This window comes from Ammospiza nelsoni, chromosome 1 (genome assembly GCF_027579445.1).
Source record: "Ammospiza nelsoni isolate bAmmNel1 chromosome 1, bAmmNel1.pri, whole genome shotgun sequence".
Classification (NCBI taxonomy): domain Eukaryota; kingdom Metazoa; phylum Chordata; class Aves; order Passeriformes; family Passerellidae; genus Ammospiza; species Ammospiza nelsoni.
Window position 1 is genome coordinate 81,620,828 of NC_080633.1, and position 14,487 is coordinate 81,635,314.

The following is a 14,487-nucleotide window of genomic DNA, read 5'->3' on the forward strand; positions in this document are numbered from 1 at the left end:
AAATAGATGAAGAATTTCATCATTAAAGCAAAGGCATATTTTGTATTCTGCAGCAAATAACAGGTAGTTGCTACAGAGCAAAGAATAATATGATAATCTTTTCACGTTATTTCTTAGAGACACGAGAACCTCTTTAGTGAGCAGTGATATGAGAGTCTAGAATTTCATTTTTACCTTGATGTTACTTTTTCAACATAATTTTCCCTAGGCAGCATCACCATATAAACTCACCATTTAAATTACTTCCTCTTTTGATTGCATAAACCTTCCCAGGGATTTTTTTAAGAATCATTCAAACCTTTGGCAAGAAAATTTTAACATTTCTGACTTCTTGATTGCCATTTGCCTGCTTGAATAGCACCCTATTTGTCTTCACAATAGGAATTTACATATCATGAGAAAAATCATGAATCCTAAAGGGGAAATTGTGCAAATAAATTGAACTGACATATAGAGGCAAACTCTTTGGCTTATGCAGAAGTAGTCAGGAGTATTCACACAGGAAAAAAGTGATGTAAAAACCACTCCTGAATTTTTAAAAATAGAGAAAGAAAAATTTCATCATTTGTCAAAACATGTATTGTTTTCACCTGTGCTACCATTCTAAATCTTTTGGATACTTTTTTAAGAAGAGCAATTTACAAAAAGACAAAAACATTACAAAATGCTAAGTCAAACTAAAGGTTGTTTTGATTTCCTTTTAATGCTCATAATTATCATTTCACTAATGGCATCAAGTGTATATGTTCTGATTTCCTTGCCTTTCATCGTCTCAATTTTTTTTTCTAGTCCTTCTAATTTTCAGTTTATTAACTATTTCAAACAGTACTTGAAAGATAGGAAGTGATTACTATTATAAAAATATACTTTGCATGGCCTGGAGAGTTTAAAAAACATTTTGCAATGCAAACTATTCATGTTCTTACCTATATCACAATGGCAACACATGGAGAAGTATCAAATTATTTGTTTCAACATCAGTTGTTGCAAGGAGATGTTCTCAATTCTTTTATCCTAATGGATTTCATAATTTACTATACACTAATAATCATAATTTATTTTAATAATTTTGCATTTTACATAGTCAAAATTTTTTTGATCCCCTCAACAAAGATTTTTTTACTATGAAGTATCACCTACCATTCCTTTGGTTATCTTTCAGCATATACATGTTTCTCTCTAAAACATTTTCCATGTCTATGATGATATTGAAAATATTAACAGCAATCTAAGATAGTCTGGGCTGAACTGAAAATTCAATACCAGCCATCATTTTTCATGAAAACAGGCCTGCCCTTACTTGTACTATTTCAATAATAAATGAGATATTTTTAAAAAATCAGGTATGACAACTGAGCAGAATTAGAGCAAAACTAATTGATTTTTTTTTTTTTTTTTGCAAATACTTGTGTGTCTGTTGGACAACGTATCTGTGTGTTTGGTGGTAAATACCTCTCTGCACATACATGTACATGTATACACAAATGGGCTGTGTTGATGTAAAACTTGAAGGCAACCACAGGGTAGATTTAGAGAACACTGCCTTTAATTATGGTGCCCACAATACCCACAGGTTGGATATTGTGTAAAGGTTCTTCACCCAGAGGGTGGCTGGGCACTGGAACAGGCTCCCCAGGGGAGTGGTCACAGCACCAGCCTGCAGAGTTCAAGAAGGGTTTGGACAATGCTCTCAGGCACAGGGTGTGACCTTTGGGGTGTCCTGTGCCAGGAGCAAGAGTTGGACTTGATGATTCTGATGGGCGTGACGGTGTTCACAGGAGTTTTCAGGTGAGGGAAGAGACAAGAATGTTGACTGCATGTTTCAGAAGGCTTGATTTATTATTTTATTATATATATATTATATTATAACTATACTAAAAAGAATAGAAAGAAAAGTTTAATCTCAGAAGGCTAGCTAAACTAAGCTTAGAAAGAAATGAATAACAAAGGTTTGTGTCTTGGACACAGAATCCAAGCTAACTGGGCTGTGATTGGCCATTAATTGTAAACATCCAACATGGACCAATCACAGATGCACCTGTTGCATCCCACAGCAGCAGATAGCCATGGTTTACATTTTGTTCCTGAGGCCTCTCAGCTTCTCAGGAAGAAAAATCCTAAGGAAAGGATTTTTCATGAAAAGATGTCTGCGACAGACGGGTCCCTTCTGATTCAGGAGATTTGTGATTCTATGTCCAAACAAAGTGACCTTGGGAATGTTAAAGAAATAAACCTTAATGGTTCTAATTGTGTGCTTAGAAAGTATCTACAGCTGCAGTTGACTGTTGCTTTTCCCCTGAGGGTGCTAAGGGCATGATAGTACTTCCCTCTAGCATTGAGCATTGTAGCAAGCAATAATTCAACAACCAAATTTCACAGTAATTCTTCCAGATAATCACTAAGGAGAGCATGGAAGCTAGCACCATTCTCATTCAAAATCTACTAGATTCAAGAGGTGCTAAACAAATGAGTGAAGAATCAAAGTTTATCCAAACAATCCTCTAGGATGCACCATATATATGTGACACTGAAGCATCCTCAGCATTGATGCTGGGTCTCATGGTAAGCTCTAGCTGATTCATAAGGCAATGATGAGGTATTGTTCACTTAAAAACTCAAGCCCACTCTAAGGTTACTAAGTACAGATTTAGAAGAGAGAAATTTAATCTCATACTTGTGTAAAGTCTGTCCCCAAAGTACTCCACCCTTTGAACTTTTCTGAAGAAAAGAAAATTTAAAATGCAGCCCAGGAGTCAGCATCTTTAAGTTAAAGCTTTCTTTCTGAAGGGAATTGTATAACTGAAGTTTCTGAAATATCCTTAGGGTAGAGCTATGAGGAGGCATCCAGAATCCAGAAGGTTATGCATAGGTCACATCTACAGATGTTTTTTCAAAAGTATGGTACCTCAGAATAAAATTGGATTTTAATATTTGAATTTAATATAGTGACCTAAGAAAATTAACTACATATCTTTTGGCACTGGGAGCATTTTTAGTCCATTTAAATAAGGTATTAAATGTTTTAAAACTAATTTCCATTAGTTAATGGAAAACAATGCTTAGCTGGATTCATATGCACAACACTGAAAAAAATCCAGACATCTTCCTAAAGAGTTTCAAAGGTGTTTTATAGATACATGCAAAGAGAAACTATTTTTAATTGATGTCAATATTTTTCTCCAAAAGTCATTCAAGGAATATGATTTCTACCATTCTGAACAAAATGTCATATTTAATTAACTTATATGCTTAATATTTGCATATCTAGGTCCAGGCACAGATCAAGAGTAGATGTGCAGTTAAGAGTATGGGTGAGGAACTCGGTTCCTCTCAGCAGACTTGAGCAGGATTGTTGGGTGGTGTTGGATGGCTGCTCACAGTGGATCAGACCACTAGAACTCTTACTTGCAGTAGTAGCACACTCATGGAGCACAGAGGGGAGGGAAATCAGTTACTTGCTGTGTCAGTCACAGCATATTTCTGTCTCAGAGGTAAATGGCTGAGCTGGGATAGTCAGTGCAGAGCAGTGGGTGTCTTTGTGACGCTGAGCTGTGTTGCCGTACTGGCACCATCACCATCCTCGTCCTTCTGGGTTCTACAAGGAGGTCAAAAGTGTGTGTTCAGTATGGCTGGTACATGTTTATTCAGTCAAAGGTCAATGAAATATTAAGCTGCTGCATCAACATCCTACTTTCATCTCTTCGATGTTCTACATCATCTAATAATGGATGGGGGAAAAACTACTAGGAAGTCCTTCTCATTTCTTTCTTCTTCTCTTCCTAGAACTGCTAAAGAAATTCAAAAATACCCTAAATATGTCTGCCATTTCAGACTTGAAAAAAGAAAGAAACTTCATATTTTGAAAGGAGTCTTTTGTAGTATGTGTGCTTTGTTCTGCATGTTTTACTTCCTTAGTTGCTGATACAGTTTGTCTTGATGAAAAAGCTGTAGCTACTTCTTCCTGCAAAAAGTAGAAATGAGAAGTTTCACTGGAAGTTTCTGAATTGGTTTATTACTTCTAATTGAACAGAGTGCTTTTAGAGAAAGTTTAGGATCCTCTACATTGAGAGTTGTAATCTTTGGTGCAATAGCAATGTTTCTCTTTGAGTTAACAATCCTTACTTTGTGAATTGGAAACTGTTAAAGGGGTATCAGTAAAAAACAATGTGCATTTCTCATTATTAATGTCTATGTGTGCTGGTGAGCTGCATGTTCAAAGCAGAATATCCTTAAACTCACACAGGTTAACAGCAATAACTGGGATCTCTAACTCTCTGATCCAAGTGTGTTATGCCCAAACTTCTCATCTAAAACCAAGGACAGCATGAGTTCCTCCAGTGAGTTTTCTGAAGGGGCACTGATTCCTATTGTGTCAGACAGCTCCACATTTGAACGAAATGATTGTCTGTTTTCAGCTGCACTGCTGCTATTTGAGAAGCACAAACTTCTAATGGCTCTTGATCACAGTATCATTAGTGTACCATGTTCTTTACCATAAGGGAGAATGGTGCAAATTTCACTTTGCTAATGATTTTTTTTTACATATTTTACACTCACAGGTATAATAGAAGAGTTGTATCTGGTTGATTTTATGATTTAATGCATGAAAAGTAAGAGTAAGAGGTTGATTGGTTTCTAGCCTTTGGAAGGACAGTAGATTTAAGAAACTGACCATGAACATAAAGTAGTACTTGTCTCTCTCCTGAAATTTTGTGGCCAAGAGCCACAGTTCACATTTCTAGATCATATACATGTTAAGATAGATGGAATTGCAGTACTGGAATGAAAATTGCAATACAAATAAAAAATCATTGTACATATTTTTTGTACATACAAGATACAAGCAAGAATAGCTCTTTTGTGATTCTAACAATTTAAATTATAGCTTATATACATTGTGCAGGAGAAAATAGAAGAACAGAAATTCTAGCTGAAAGGCCAAGTACTGCCTTCATTTCTTCTAAAATATATGGAAACAATTTTTTTCCCATATAAGAGGCAAAGTGATGCTTTGAGAAATGAATTTATTTCATTTTATTGCAGTGTTTTGAAAGGGGTTTTTTTTGGCTGCATATAACCTTAGCAAAATGAATAATGAACTCTGCCATATCTGAAGTCTTGTCCTTCATGCTTTGCCTCACATACAATTCTCTTTTCTTGCAGCTATTTTATTTATCAGATTAGGTCTTGTCATCTTTGCAATTCACACAACAGGAAATCAATAATTAATTATGGATAGGTAAAGCAATGCCTCACTGATTGCCTAAAACATCCAAGACTTGCACTTTATAAAACCACCGGGGATAGTTTCCTTGCTGTTTCTCACTTGAATAGATTTGGCAAGTAATTAGCACTTATCTCTGCCTCATCGTGTGTCTCTTCATAGCTAAAATCAAGGGATGAGGTGTAAAATTAAGGTACAAGATCTGTGATTAGAAGATGATAACAATGCACATCAAAAAGTGCATTAGAAAAAAGAGAAAAGTCACCAAGGCCATCTGCAGTATTTTGAAAGAAAAAAAATGGATGATACTCTCAGAAGCATATCATATCCCTTGCACTGCAATGGAAGAGAAAAACAGGGAGAGAAAATATTATAGATTATTTTGAGGTGGAATGCTGACAGTGGGAGAATAATGGTGTTGCTTTCAGAGAACCCAAGGTGGAGGCTGGGAGGTGTATATCTCATTTCAAAAAAAAATGAGTTTAACCACCGATTCTGAAAATGTCACTTCAAAGAGCCTACAGAAAACTTAATAATCCTCAGCCAGTTACAGACAGTTTTGCTGCAGTTAATGACTGTCTGACTAGGAGCCCTTCTTTAAGCCTCATGCTGCCCTAAATACGTATTTCAATATCTATTTGTCTTTCGGCTTCTTAAGCATTGAACTTGTGCTGTGTCTGGACTGCAGAAAGGGTCGCTTGTAAGTAAAAGCCATTTGTACACTGAAATTCAGAGTGAGAAGACGAGAAGCACTGAGGTCAAGCCCTCTGCACCGGCTAGGAGACAGAAGCACTGTCTGTGTCACACAGCTGCAGCAGCTGTGGAGCAACGTGGCAGCCCCAGCGTGTGGCACTGGCACCGGGGACTGAGGGTCCCTGGGAGGGCTGGCTGCTCCAGTGGAGCTCTGCCACCTGCCTGGCCCTGCTGCTAATGCTGCTCTGTGCCTTGGCTCAAGTGATGGCACTGCTTCCACGGGGTTCTCAACAGAGTCTCCATCCTCTCCCCCCAGTTAGGTCTGTGCAGAGGAGGAGGGAGTGGCCTTCCTCAGAGGCCACACAGGAGTGGTACTCTCAGCATGACCTTTAGCCAGCAAACAGCTGGCTTCACCATCATCATGAAAAGGCATGGGAAGCAAGCTGTGCTTTCCATTAACCGCTTTGTCTAACTTCTCATCCTGTCACCAACTTTTATCCAAATTAAAGTAATATTTTTAAAGCCCTGAAACTTGAATAATTTCTCTTCTAAAAATAATCTTCTGGCTTCCATAAGCTGTGGAATGAGACTACAAGCACAAATACTAAAATCTTCAAATTAAGATGAGCTTCAGTGATGCACGTCTTCACTTTGGGTCTGTTGATTTTGGGTGCTTGGCTCATAACTCCTTGGGAGAGGAGAAGAAACATGACATTTGGAGTCAGCAGCCCTTCTGAAGCCATTGAAATTGCTCCAGAATAAAGGATTTAAGCCAAATGGACATGTGAACTGGGAAGACTCCAGGACCTTCTAGGCTCAATCCCTACTCTTGTCTTGAGCAGCATATTTTGATTTACCTCTTCAGAAGCAAAAGATAAAATCCTAGAAATAAACATGGTAATACTCATTAGAATTGTAGAGTAACTTACGGCAGTAAAACAATGTTTATTCATAATACATAGTAAAGCAGATCATTGCCCAGGAATTCTTTTCTGGAAACTACACAAGCAAATCCAGAAAAAAACAATACTTTGAGGAGTCATTTACTGTTCATAGGATTTGACAGTGTAAATTCAATTTGAATTTGTAAATTCAAATTAAAAAATTTTAAAAAACCATTGGGTTTAAATTATATAGTTTATATAAAACTAGTTGGGTTTTTTTTTTCAGGAGTGTTTCTAGAGTTTTTGTAGCTGTAAGAATTTAGTTGAAATCTGTCTTCCAAAGGCAATACTCTTCAAGTACAAAGGCAGGGGCTTTTTTTAGAGAGCAGTGTCTAACCATCTCTTCCTCAGCAGCTCACATTTCCTTGTCACCCCTCCAGTGGTGCACAGGTTCTGTTGGTGGGGACTAGTTAGCTTCTTCCCTTGCTGCCACGGGGCTGGCTTGGTATTTTTTTGAGAAACACTGGGAAATGTATTTATTCTTTTTCTTTCATTAAAACAAAATAATATGATTCCAGATTGTAAATCCTAATAAGTAAGGGTGGTTGTTGATGATCGTAAAATATTGATTATTTCAGAAATCCCATGTGAGAGCTCCATGAGATATTTATGTGGATTACCCCAACTTTGTGACCATTTCAGATTTCTCACCACAGTCAAGTCATACACATAATTTTCAGATGGCAATGTATCTAGATTATTTGATCCAGTTGTAATTTCTGCTTTGTCCTATTAGAGTTGTGACAGCAAATTCCCACTGAGGAATTGCCCAGACCTATGTAAGTGTGATGAGCCTTGACTTAATTCACATCAGATTTATCCTTTGCTGTAGACGGCGTCACACTGGTGCACAGCAGTTGGGATGTTTCATTGAACCTGACAGTGCTGCTGCGGCTGGTGAAGGAAGCAGCACTCAGAGCAGTGTCTGGCTGAGTTTCAGTGAGTAGATCCTCAGTTACACACTTACAGGCACTTTGCCTTGTTGCTGTGTCACCTACTTCTAACACCACAGTGGGTTTCTAGTTACTGATACCTGCAAGAGGTTATCTAACAAAACTTCACATTTCTTCAGCTTATAACCATTACGAGAGCAGTTATTACTTCAATTAATATCCTGTAACCAGTGAAAAGCTGAGTTATGGATAAGGAAGTAGGATGATGAAGCAAGTCTGGTTCTATGTGCTTCAAGTTGTCTGTAAAATGTCTATTAAATTAGGTTACCAGAGGATCAGACCTGAAGCAAGAAGTAGCATGCTGGCAAGGTTGTAAATTTCAGGAAGGTAGGACACAACATTATCTATAGTTTTTCAGGCTTTAGCTGGTTTTTTTTATGGGATTTTTTGCTTCATTTTAATTTTTTTTTTCTCTACTAGGAATTTCCCATTTACAGGAAGTTGCTCTTCTCTATTCCTGACAATGTTCAAACACCTATGGCCAGGAGTTTGAACTGAGAGGCTGTGCTCTTCAACACTGTAAGATACTGAGCCATCCCACAGCCATCATACCTCGTACAGTTCTTCTAGAGCACTCAGTGCTTTTCAAGGCAGTGTCTTCCTATAGAAGTTGATCAGTCAGAAGATAGGGCTTGTTTTCACTTTTGCTGCATGACTATTGGCACATGGACTGTTGTGGGATTTCTTTCTGAGTGCGTGCTGTGTGGTGTCCAGGTTAGGCACCGTACCCTTCCTGACTCCTGGACTTTCCTTGTTCCTGTTGGGAACTGTTGAGTCACCATGTTGTCAGTTCCCATCAGGATTTAATTTAATTCAGTCTTCACAATGTTACTGTACTACAAGAGAGAAAATGGTGTGTCTGGTATCATCCACCTCCACAAATCTTCTCCTCAAATCAGACTCCCCTACCAGTGACTTCTGAAGATTTGAAATTCTTGCAAACACAATAGAAATCTGATTCCCATTTTGCCCTTGCATTTTAAACACAAAGAGAATATCAAGAAAAAAAAGAAAGAAAGAAAAAAAACATTATATTTTCATGAGACACGTGCAATAGGTGTTTGGTGCAATAAGATTAGTCATCCTGACAAAATAATTATTTTCACATGGGCCTGATGAAAATGATTTATTTTCAAAATGACTGAAAGTTGAGCAGGGAGATAAAGAACCTGTTCACCCCATAAGCCCAGTAAAAGGTGTTCTGAGAGACTACAATATCACTTTCATTTTCTATAACGATCATCCAACTCCCATCCCAGTTTTAATCCTGCAGCCTGTCCAAGAGGATGTTGTCAGAAACATGTCACTACCAAACAAGCTTTAGCATTTGGAATTTATAAAGTATAATTGATACAATAGTACAATGGATATATTCAGTATAGTCAAAATATAGACAAATGCCCAGTAGAAGATGTTTTGGAAGGATGTATAGTGATATTTCTGTACTCTGTTTGTTCTCTGTCCTCCTGTACTGTGCAGTTGTCACCTATTAATTAATGTAACAAAATACATTTAACATTGCATTTAAAAAATACATCCATTCTGTAACAGAATTGCATTGAATTGCTTTCCAATTTGTCACATCCTTTTGTCTTCCTCTTCCTCTCCTAGATCACATTTGTGGCTATTAAATTGGTTTCTTAAATTCTGCCTCACATACTTTGCTCTTGAGTTAGCTTTCTTCTCTTCAGGACACTGCTGTATACTGTACCTTTAAGTATCGAAGTCAATTTAATTAAATTTCATTACAGGCAGTAGACCTGAAACAAAATAATGAAAGCAGCCATCATGTCAGGTGGTATTTATCTAGCCATTAAATTGAAAATACCCCCTTTAGGCTCTTAAAAATTAGTTTCAATATTTAATACTAATAGGTTTTGGAATCATTAATGGGTATAGTTTTAATAAATTTGTTACAAACTGTTTATGTTTTCAAGGAAAGAAGCTTGTTTTGCTTGCTTCAGAAGAGAGCTAAGGGTAAATAACTTGAAAGTATTAGGGTTTTGAAATACTGTGAGGTCTGGGAGCTGCCTGCAGTCTGTGGAAAAACACCATGGAAGTCGTCATACAGTGATAGGTGTGTGCCTTGTTTAGTCAAAGGCAATGCCAAGCCAGTACAAAACTTGCCTAAGAGTTTATTTTTTGCCTCACTTGTCTTGTTGAGCTGATTTGGCTTGCCAGCTTGGGAGTTTGTAGGAGAATTTATTTAAAGGCCTCATTATAAGCACTATTGTCACCAGAGAGAAAAATGAAAATTTGCAGGGAAGAGAAGAAGGGAAAAACTCCGCTGCAGGAAAAGACTGCTGGTGCCAGCATCCAAGCAGCTCTCCTTGCTGCTCAGGCACCTCACAGGGCTGTGTCTGAGGAAGCAGCATTGACAAAGCACCTGTTGATGTCCTGCACAGCCAAACCAGTGCCATGTGCTGTTCCTGCAGAGTCCATGGCACGGTGCAGGTGTCAGGGATTTATTTCATCCGCTTCCTTTCAGAAACAGGCTGCAGGTATTAATGGATACAACACCAATGGAATACGAAACAGTAAGAAAGACTTAGGGAAAGACTCTTGTCACTTTTTCCTGAACAATATGCGAGGGTTTTACTTGAGGGAAACAAGAGTGCAGAAGGAGAGTATACTTGGCCATGGATGTATGCAAATCCACAAAACTGGAAACATTTCTACCTTGCTCTATGTAAGCATGGTTGATGTCTCTTCTTTTGCAGGCAGAGAGTAATGAATAGTGAGTACATCCCTTTTCCTTTTGTCAGATCTGAACTCCGTCCTCTTCATCGCTTCCCTTTCTTCCTTCTGTTTAAAAGAAAATTTATTTTTAACAGAAATAAATTCTTTTGTAGAAAACTGCAACAACATGAGATATAGTCACCTTTCTTGTAAGAAATTCTTAACCCCAGAGAAGGAGAAAGAAGAACAATTTTTCTTCATCAGGATAAAGGCATAGGCTTCTTACATGTTTGCTCCTTCAGTTTCATAATAAAGAAATGAATGCACAAGTTACTGTCAACCAGAGACAAAAAAATAAGGCTATATGAGTTACTTGTAGTCTTGGATAAGATTATTGGACTTAACTATCCAAAAACTTGGATAATATTAATGGACTTACAGCTTTAACTATAAACTATTATGTCTTCTTTAAAATACATGTATTTTATATATATATACATATCATGTATAGTAATTTCCAATTTGATTTAAGAAGTTAGGGCTTCACAGATTTTTTTTCTTCCGTTATCATGAACCCTCCCTCTAGCTTGGAGGATGTGGTTTGTGTAGAAACTTCTTTTTGGAGATGGGGTATAGATTGGAAATGTTGTATATAGAAAAATTTCATTTGAAGAAGTTGTATTAAAGATCAAGTATTTCTTTTTTCAAGTTACTCTTACTAATTTTTATTAATTAACAAGATTTCTCCCTTATATTTTCTTATATGACTTTGATTAAATATGAGGTGCAGTTCAGTGACGTGTCTTAAACAGGAGCAATAGAGGACAAACAGTCACTGCTGACTCCAGGGAAAGTCCTGACTGTACTGTAAATGCCATAGGCCAGATTTCATTCTTGCTCATTTTTGTCTTTGAAATTGCAGCTGAGATGCACCCCTGTTAGTACAAATGCATTACATGAGGAATACAGTCATTCAGCACCCATAGTTAGGTGTCACCTCTGGCTGTCCTAAGTTGTTTATAAAATTTTCCTCTACAAGAAGTGTATCTTCTTTCCTCCTGCTGTGTCACAGTCTGGATGAGTCCTCTTTTCTAAGAGTCTCGTGGAAAGGGGATTTTCAACCCATCTTCTCTTCTGAGAGCCAGGTGCCCATGGTTTCTGTGGATGGAACAAAGTCAGATACCTTGAGCAAAGACATTTTGCTGCATGTGTGGAATTCATTGCTGGATGTGTGGGATTCATTGCTGGATGCGTGGAATAGCTGAGTTAGGGGATGAGAATAGTCTTTACTACCCCAACCATGAATTATTCTTCTGTGAGCAAGAGGAAAATTCCAGCTGGTTTTTGGTAATGTTCTATTGTGTTTATTTCTTTAAGCATTTTGTTGCAAAACTTGTGTTTAGCACCATGCCTAGTCCGTGACTCGATTTCCCCTGAGTCCAACAGAAAGTGGACATTTTTAAAACTGTGTGAGACTGGAAATCTCAGTGTTACTGATTTAGATTTAACATTAAGAACTAATAAAGACAATTGCAATCTATCAATACTGAAGGCAGATGAAATACTAAATGAATAATTAAATGAAATACTGTCATTTAATAAGAACACTACCAGAAATCAGTTTATGCTCTCATGATAGTTTCAGACTATACATAATACGTTTTTAAAAATGTGAAGTACATTATTTTGGTTTATAGCACTGTGTTATGGTGCAGGAATAAACCATTTCCTTTTTTATTTTTGAACTAGCTGTTTTTAGTATTTGTATTACTTTGTTGCAGTTTTTTAATACATCACCATGAACACAGTTTTAAATAGAAGGAATATAATTTCATTCTATATGCCTTGATCAAAGCTGGAACAAAATGCATTGATTCTTTTTCTCTCATATGCAAGCATGAGAGAAAAAGAGGACTGATAATCCTGGAACTTCCCAATCTTCTTATTCCAAAACTCCATATAAATGAAAAATATTTCAAGCCAGAATGAAGTGTTTCAAACAACAAGCAAACAAAAATATTTCAAGCCAAAGCTGCTTGCAATGTGAAAATTTAGGTTTGGGAAAAAAGGCAGAACTATTAAACAAATATCCTAAAACAGTGTTAATAATTTGAGTCATTCTGAGATTTGTCATTTTATAGAAGTTTCTCCATTTATTTTCAATCTTGCTGTGTCAGCACATCCTATCCTGTACCACTAACTACACTTACCACCCAGTGGCAGGAAGAAGACAGCAGCCTACCAGTGTATCCATAGTGAAAACACCAGAGAAGAATACTCTGCTTAAAGCAGGGAGCCGTGTGGCGTTTTCACTGACCATTGTCACCCTTCTTGGTGTTGCAGGATGGATGGTCACAGTATCACTTTGTAGCCTCATCTTCAACAATAGAAAGGGATCGGCAAAGACCGTACTCCTCATCCCGCACGCCCTCCATCTCTCCCGTGCGCATGTCTCCCAACAACCGCTCAGGTAAGGCTGGGCCCAGGCAAAGGCACAGGTAAAAATCCATCACCGTCATTTTCCCTTACATCTGGATTGTTGTTCACTCTGGGGAAAGGGCACAAAGTGTATTCTTTACTGTCACCAAATTATTAGGTCAAAACAGGATTTAATTTTTTTCATTAGCACCTTGTAAAGTTTTACAGAAGAAAGATTTTTCCATAACATTTTGTCATAAATTCTCCCAAAACGTTTTCTTGATGGGGATTACCTGTTTAGATCCCAGGGCAATGGCATCCATTGGTACCACCAGGAAATTCTGTTGCTCACTTTGCTAGTCATGAAAGCCACTATGTGGTTTATGACCATTTTGCATACTTAGCAGAATTTTAAAGACCCACATTACTTTTTTTGTCAGCTTTTATTCTGGGTATGTATGTATACATAAACAAATGTAAGTTCCATAAATTTGCCTATACATCTTCCTAACATTGATAGTATATTTACACCAGCTATTATCAATTTTATATGATCTGCACAATGAACTAATGTAAGTATCTCAACTAATGCCATAGTGCAAATTAATTTTTCTATCTAGAAATCGGGTAACCTTTCCCTCACTTTACTCTAAGGTAAAACATACCTTCATTAGATAAAACCATTCCCAGTGAAAAATTTTCAAGATAAACAGAGTGCACTGACAGTCTTTCAGTGGCCTTTCTGCTGCTTGTTCAGTCAAATGCTGTCATTCCATAGGTACACAAAGGGTTTAGGATTAAAATTACCAAACTTATTATTACCATTATGCTATAGGTTTTTTTCAAGAAAATTGTTTTGTTAATTATCTAGAAGCTGTATCTTAGTCCTGCAGTGCAACAATTGAGGAGATGTGAAAATGTAGCCAGAAGTACAGCAAAAGCTGCTACTCTGTTTTGAAAATCTGCCATTACACAAGTCCATAAAGAGCTCATCTTGACTGTATGTGCAAGGTACTTGAAATGTCTGGCCCTGAGATCTTAGTTCTTTCTCTTGCCAGAGCCATCTTCTCACTTCTGTTACTCTAAATTTTGGATGAAATTTTACTGCCATCCTCAGTTATCATAAGACTGGAAAAGCACAAATAATAGTGGCTGTTTCTGAAGAAAGAAGAGCCCATGTCATTACATACCAGTCTGCTCAATGTCAGTCTAGAAAATTGCTGGAACAAATAATCAGAACCTGAATAGCACAAAGGTAGTAGGAACATAAGATATTACTTAGTTCTAGGAGTATCTATTTCTACATAATAACATAAGTTGCTGTATGTCTGGTAGTATCCATATCAAATTCAACCATCGATTCAATACCAATTTCTCTTATTAAATCCATCTGAATTCCTGCTACAAGAATTTGCAGAAAGAAAAGTCAGTAAGTACAATATCCTATGATCAGTAAGACTCTTTCACACAACATTTTTATGGAAAAGCCTAAGGCAGGCTAGCCAACAGTTCAGAAAACATCCTATGTGGTAAATAAAAAAACTTACTGAAAACCATTCACAAGGAAAGGGGATTG

General features: G+C 37.2%; 1 protein-coding gene across 3 annotated transcripts in view; it reads left to right on the forward strand.

Moving 5' to 3' along the window:
• CTNND2 (catenin delta 2) overlaps positions 1-14,487 on the forward strand; it is a 639,809-nt gene that overhangs the window by 613,395 nt on the left and 11,927 nt on the right. For all 3 annotated transcript variants that reach the window (XM_059470378.1, XM_059470386.1, XM_059470397.1), the window contains one exon: positions 12,837-12,963. In XM_059470378.1, coding sequence (XP_059326361.1) covers positions 12,837-12,963 — 127 coding nt within the window. The remainder of the gene's footprint in view (positions 1-12,836; positions 12,964-14,487) is intronic.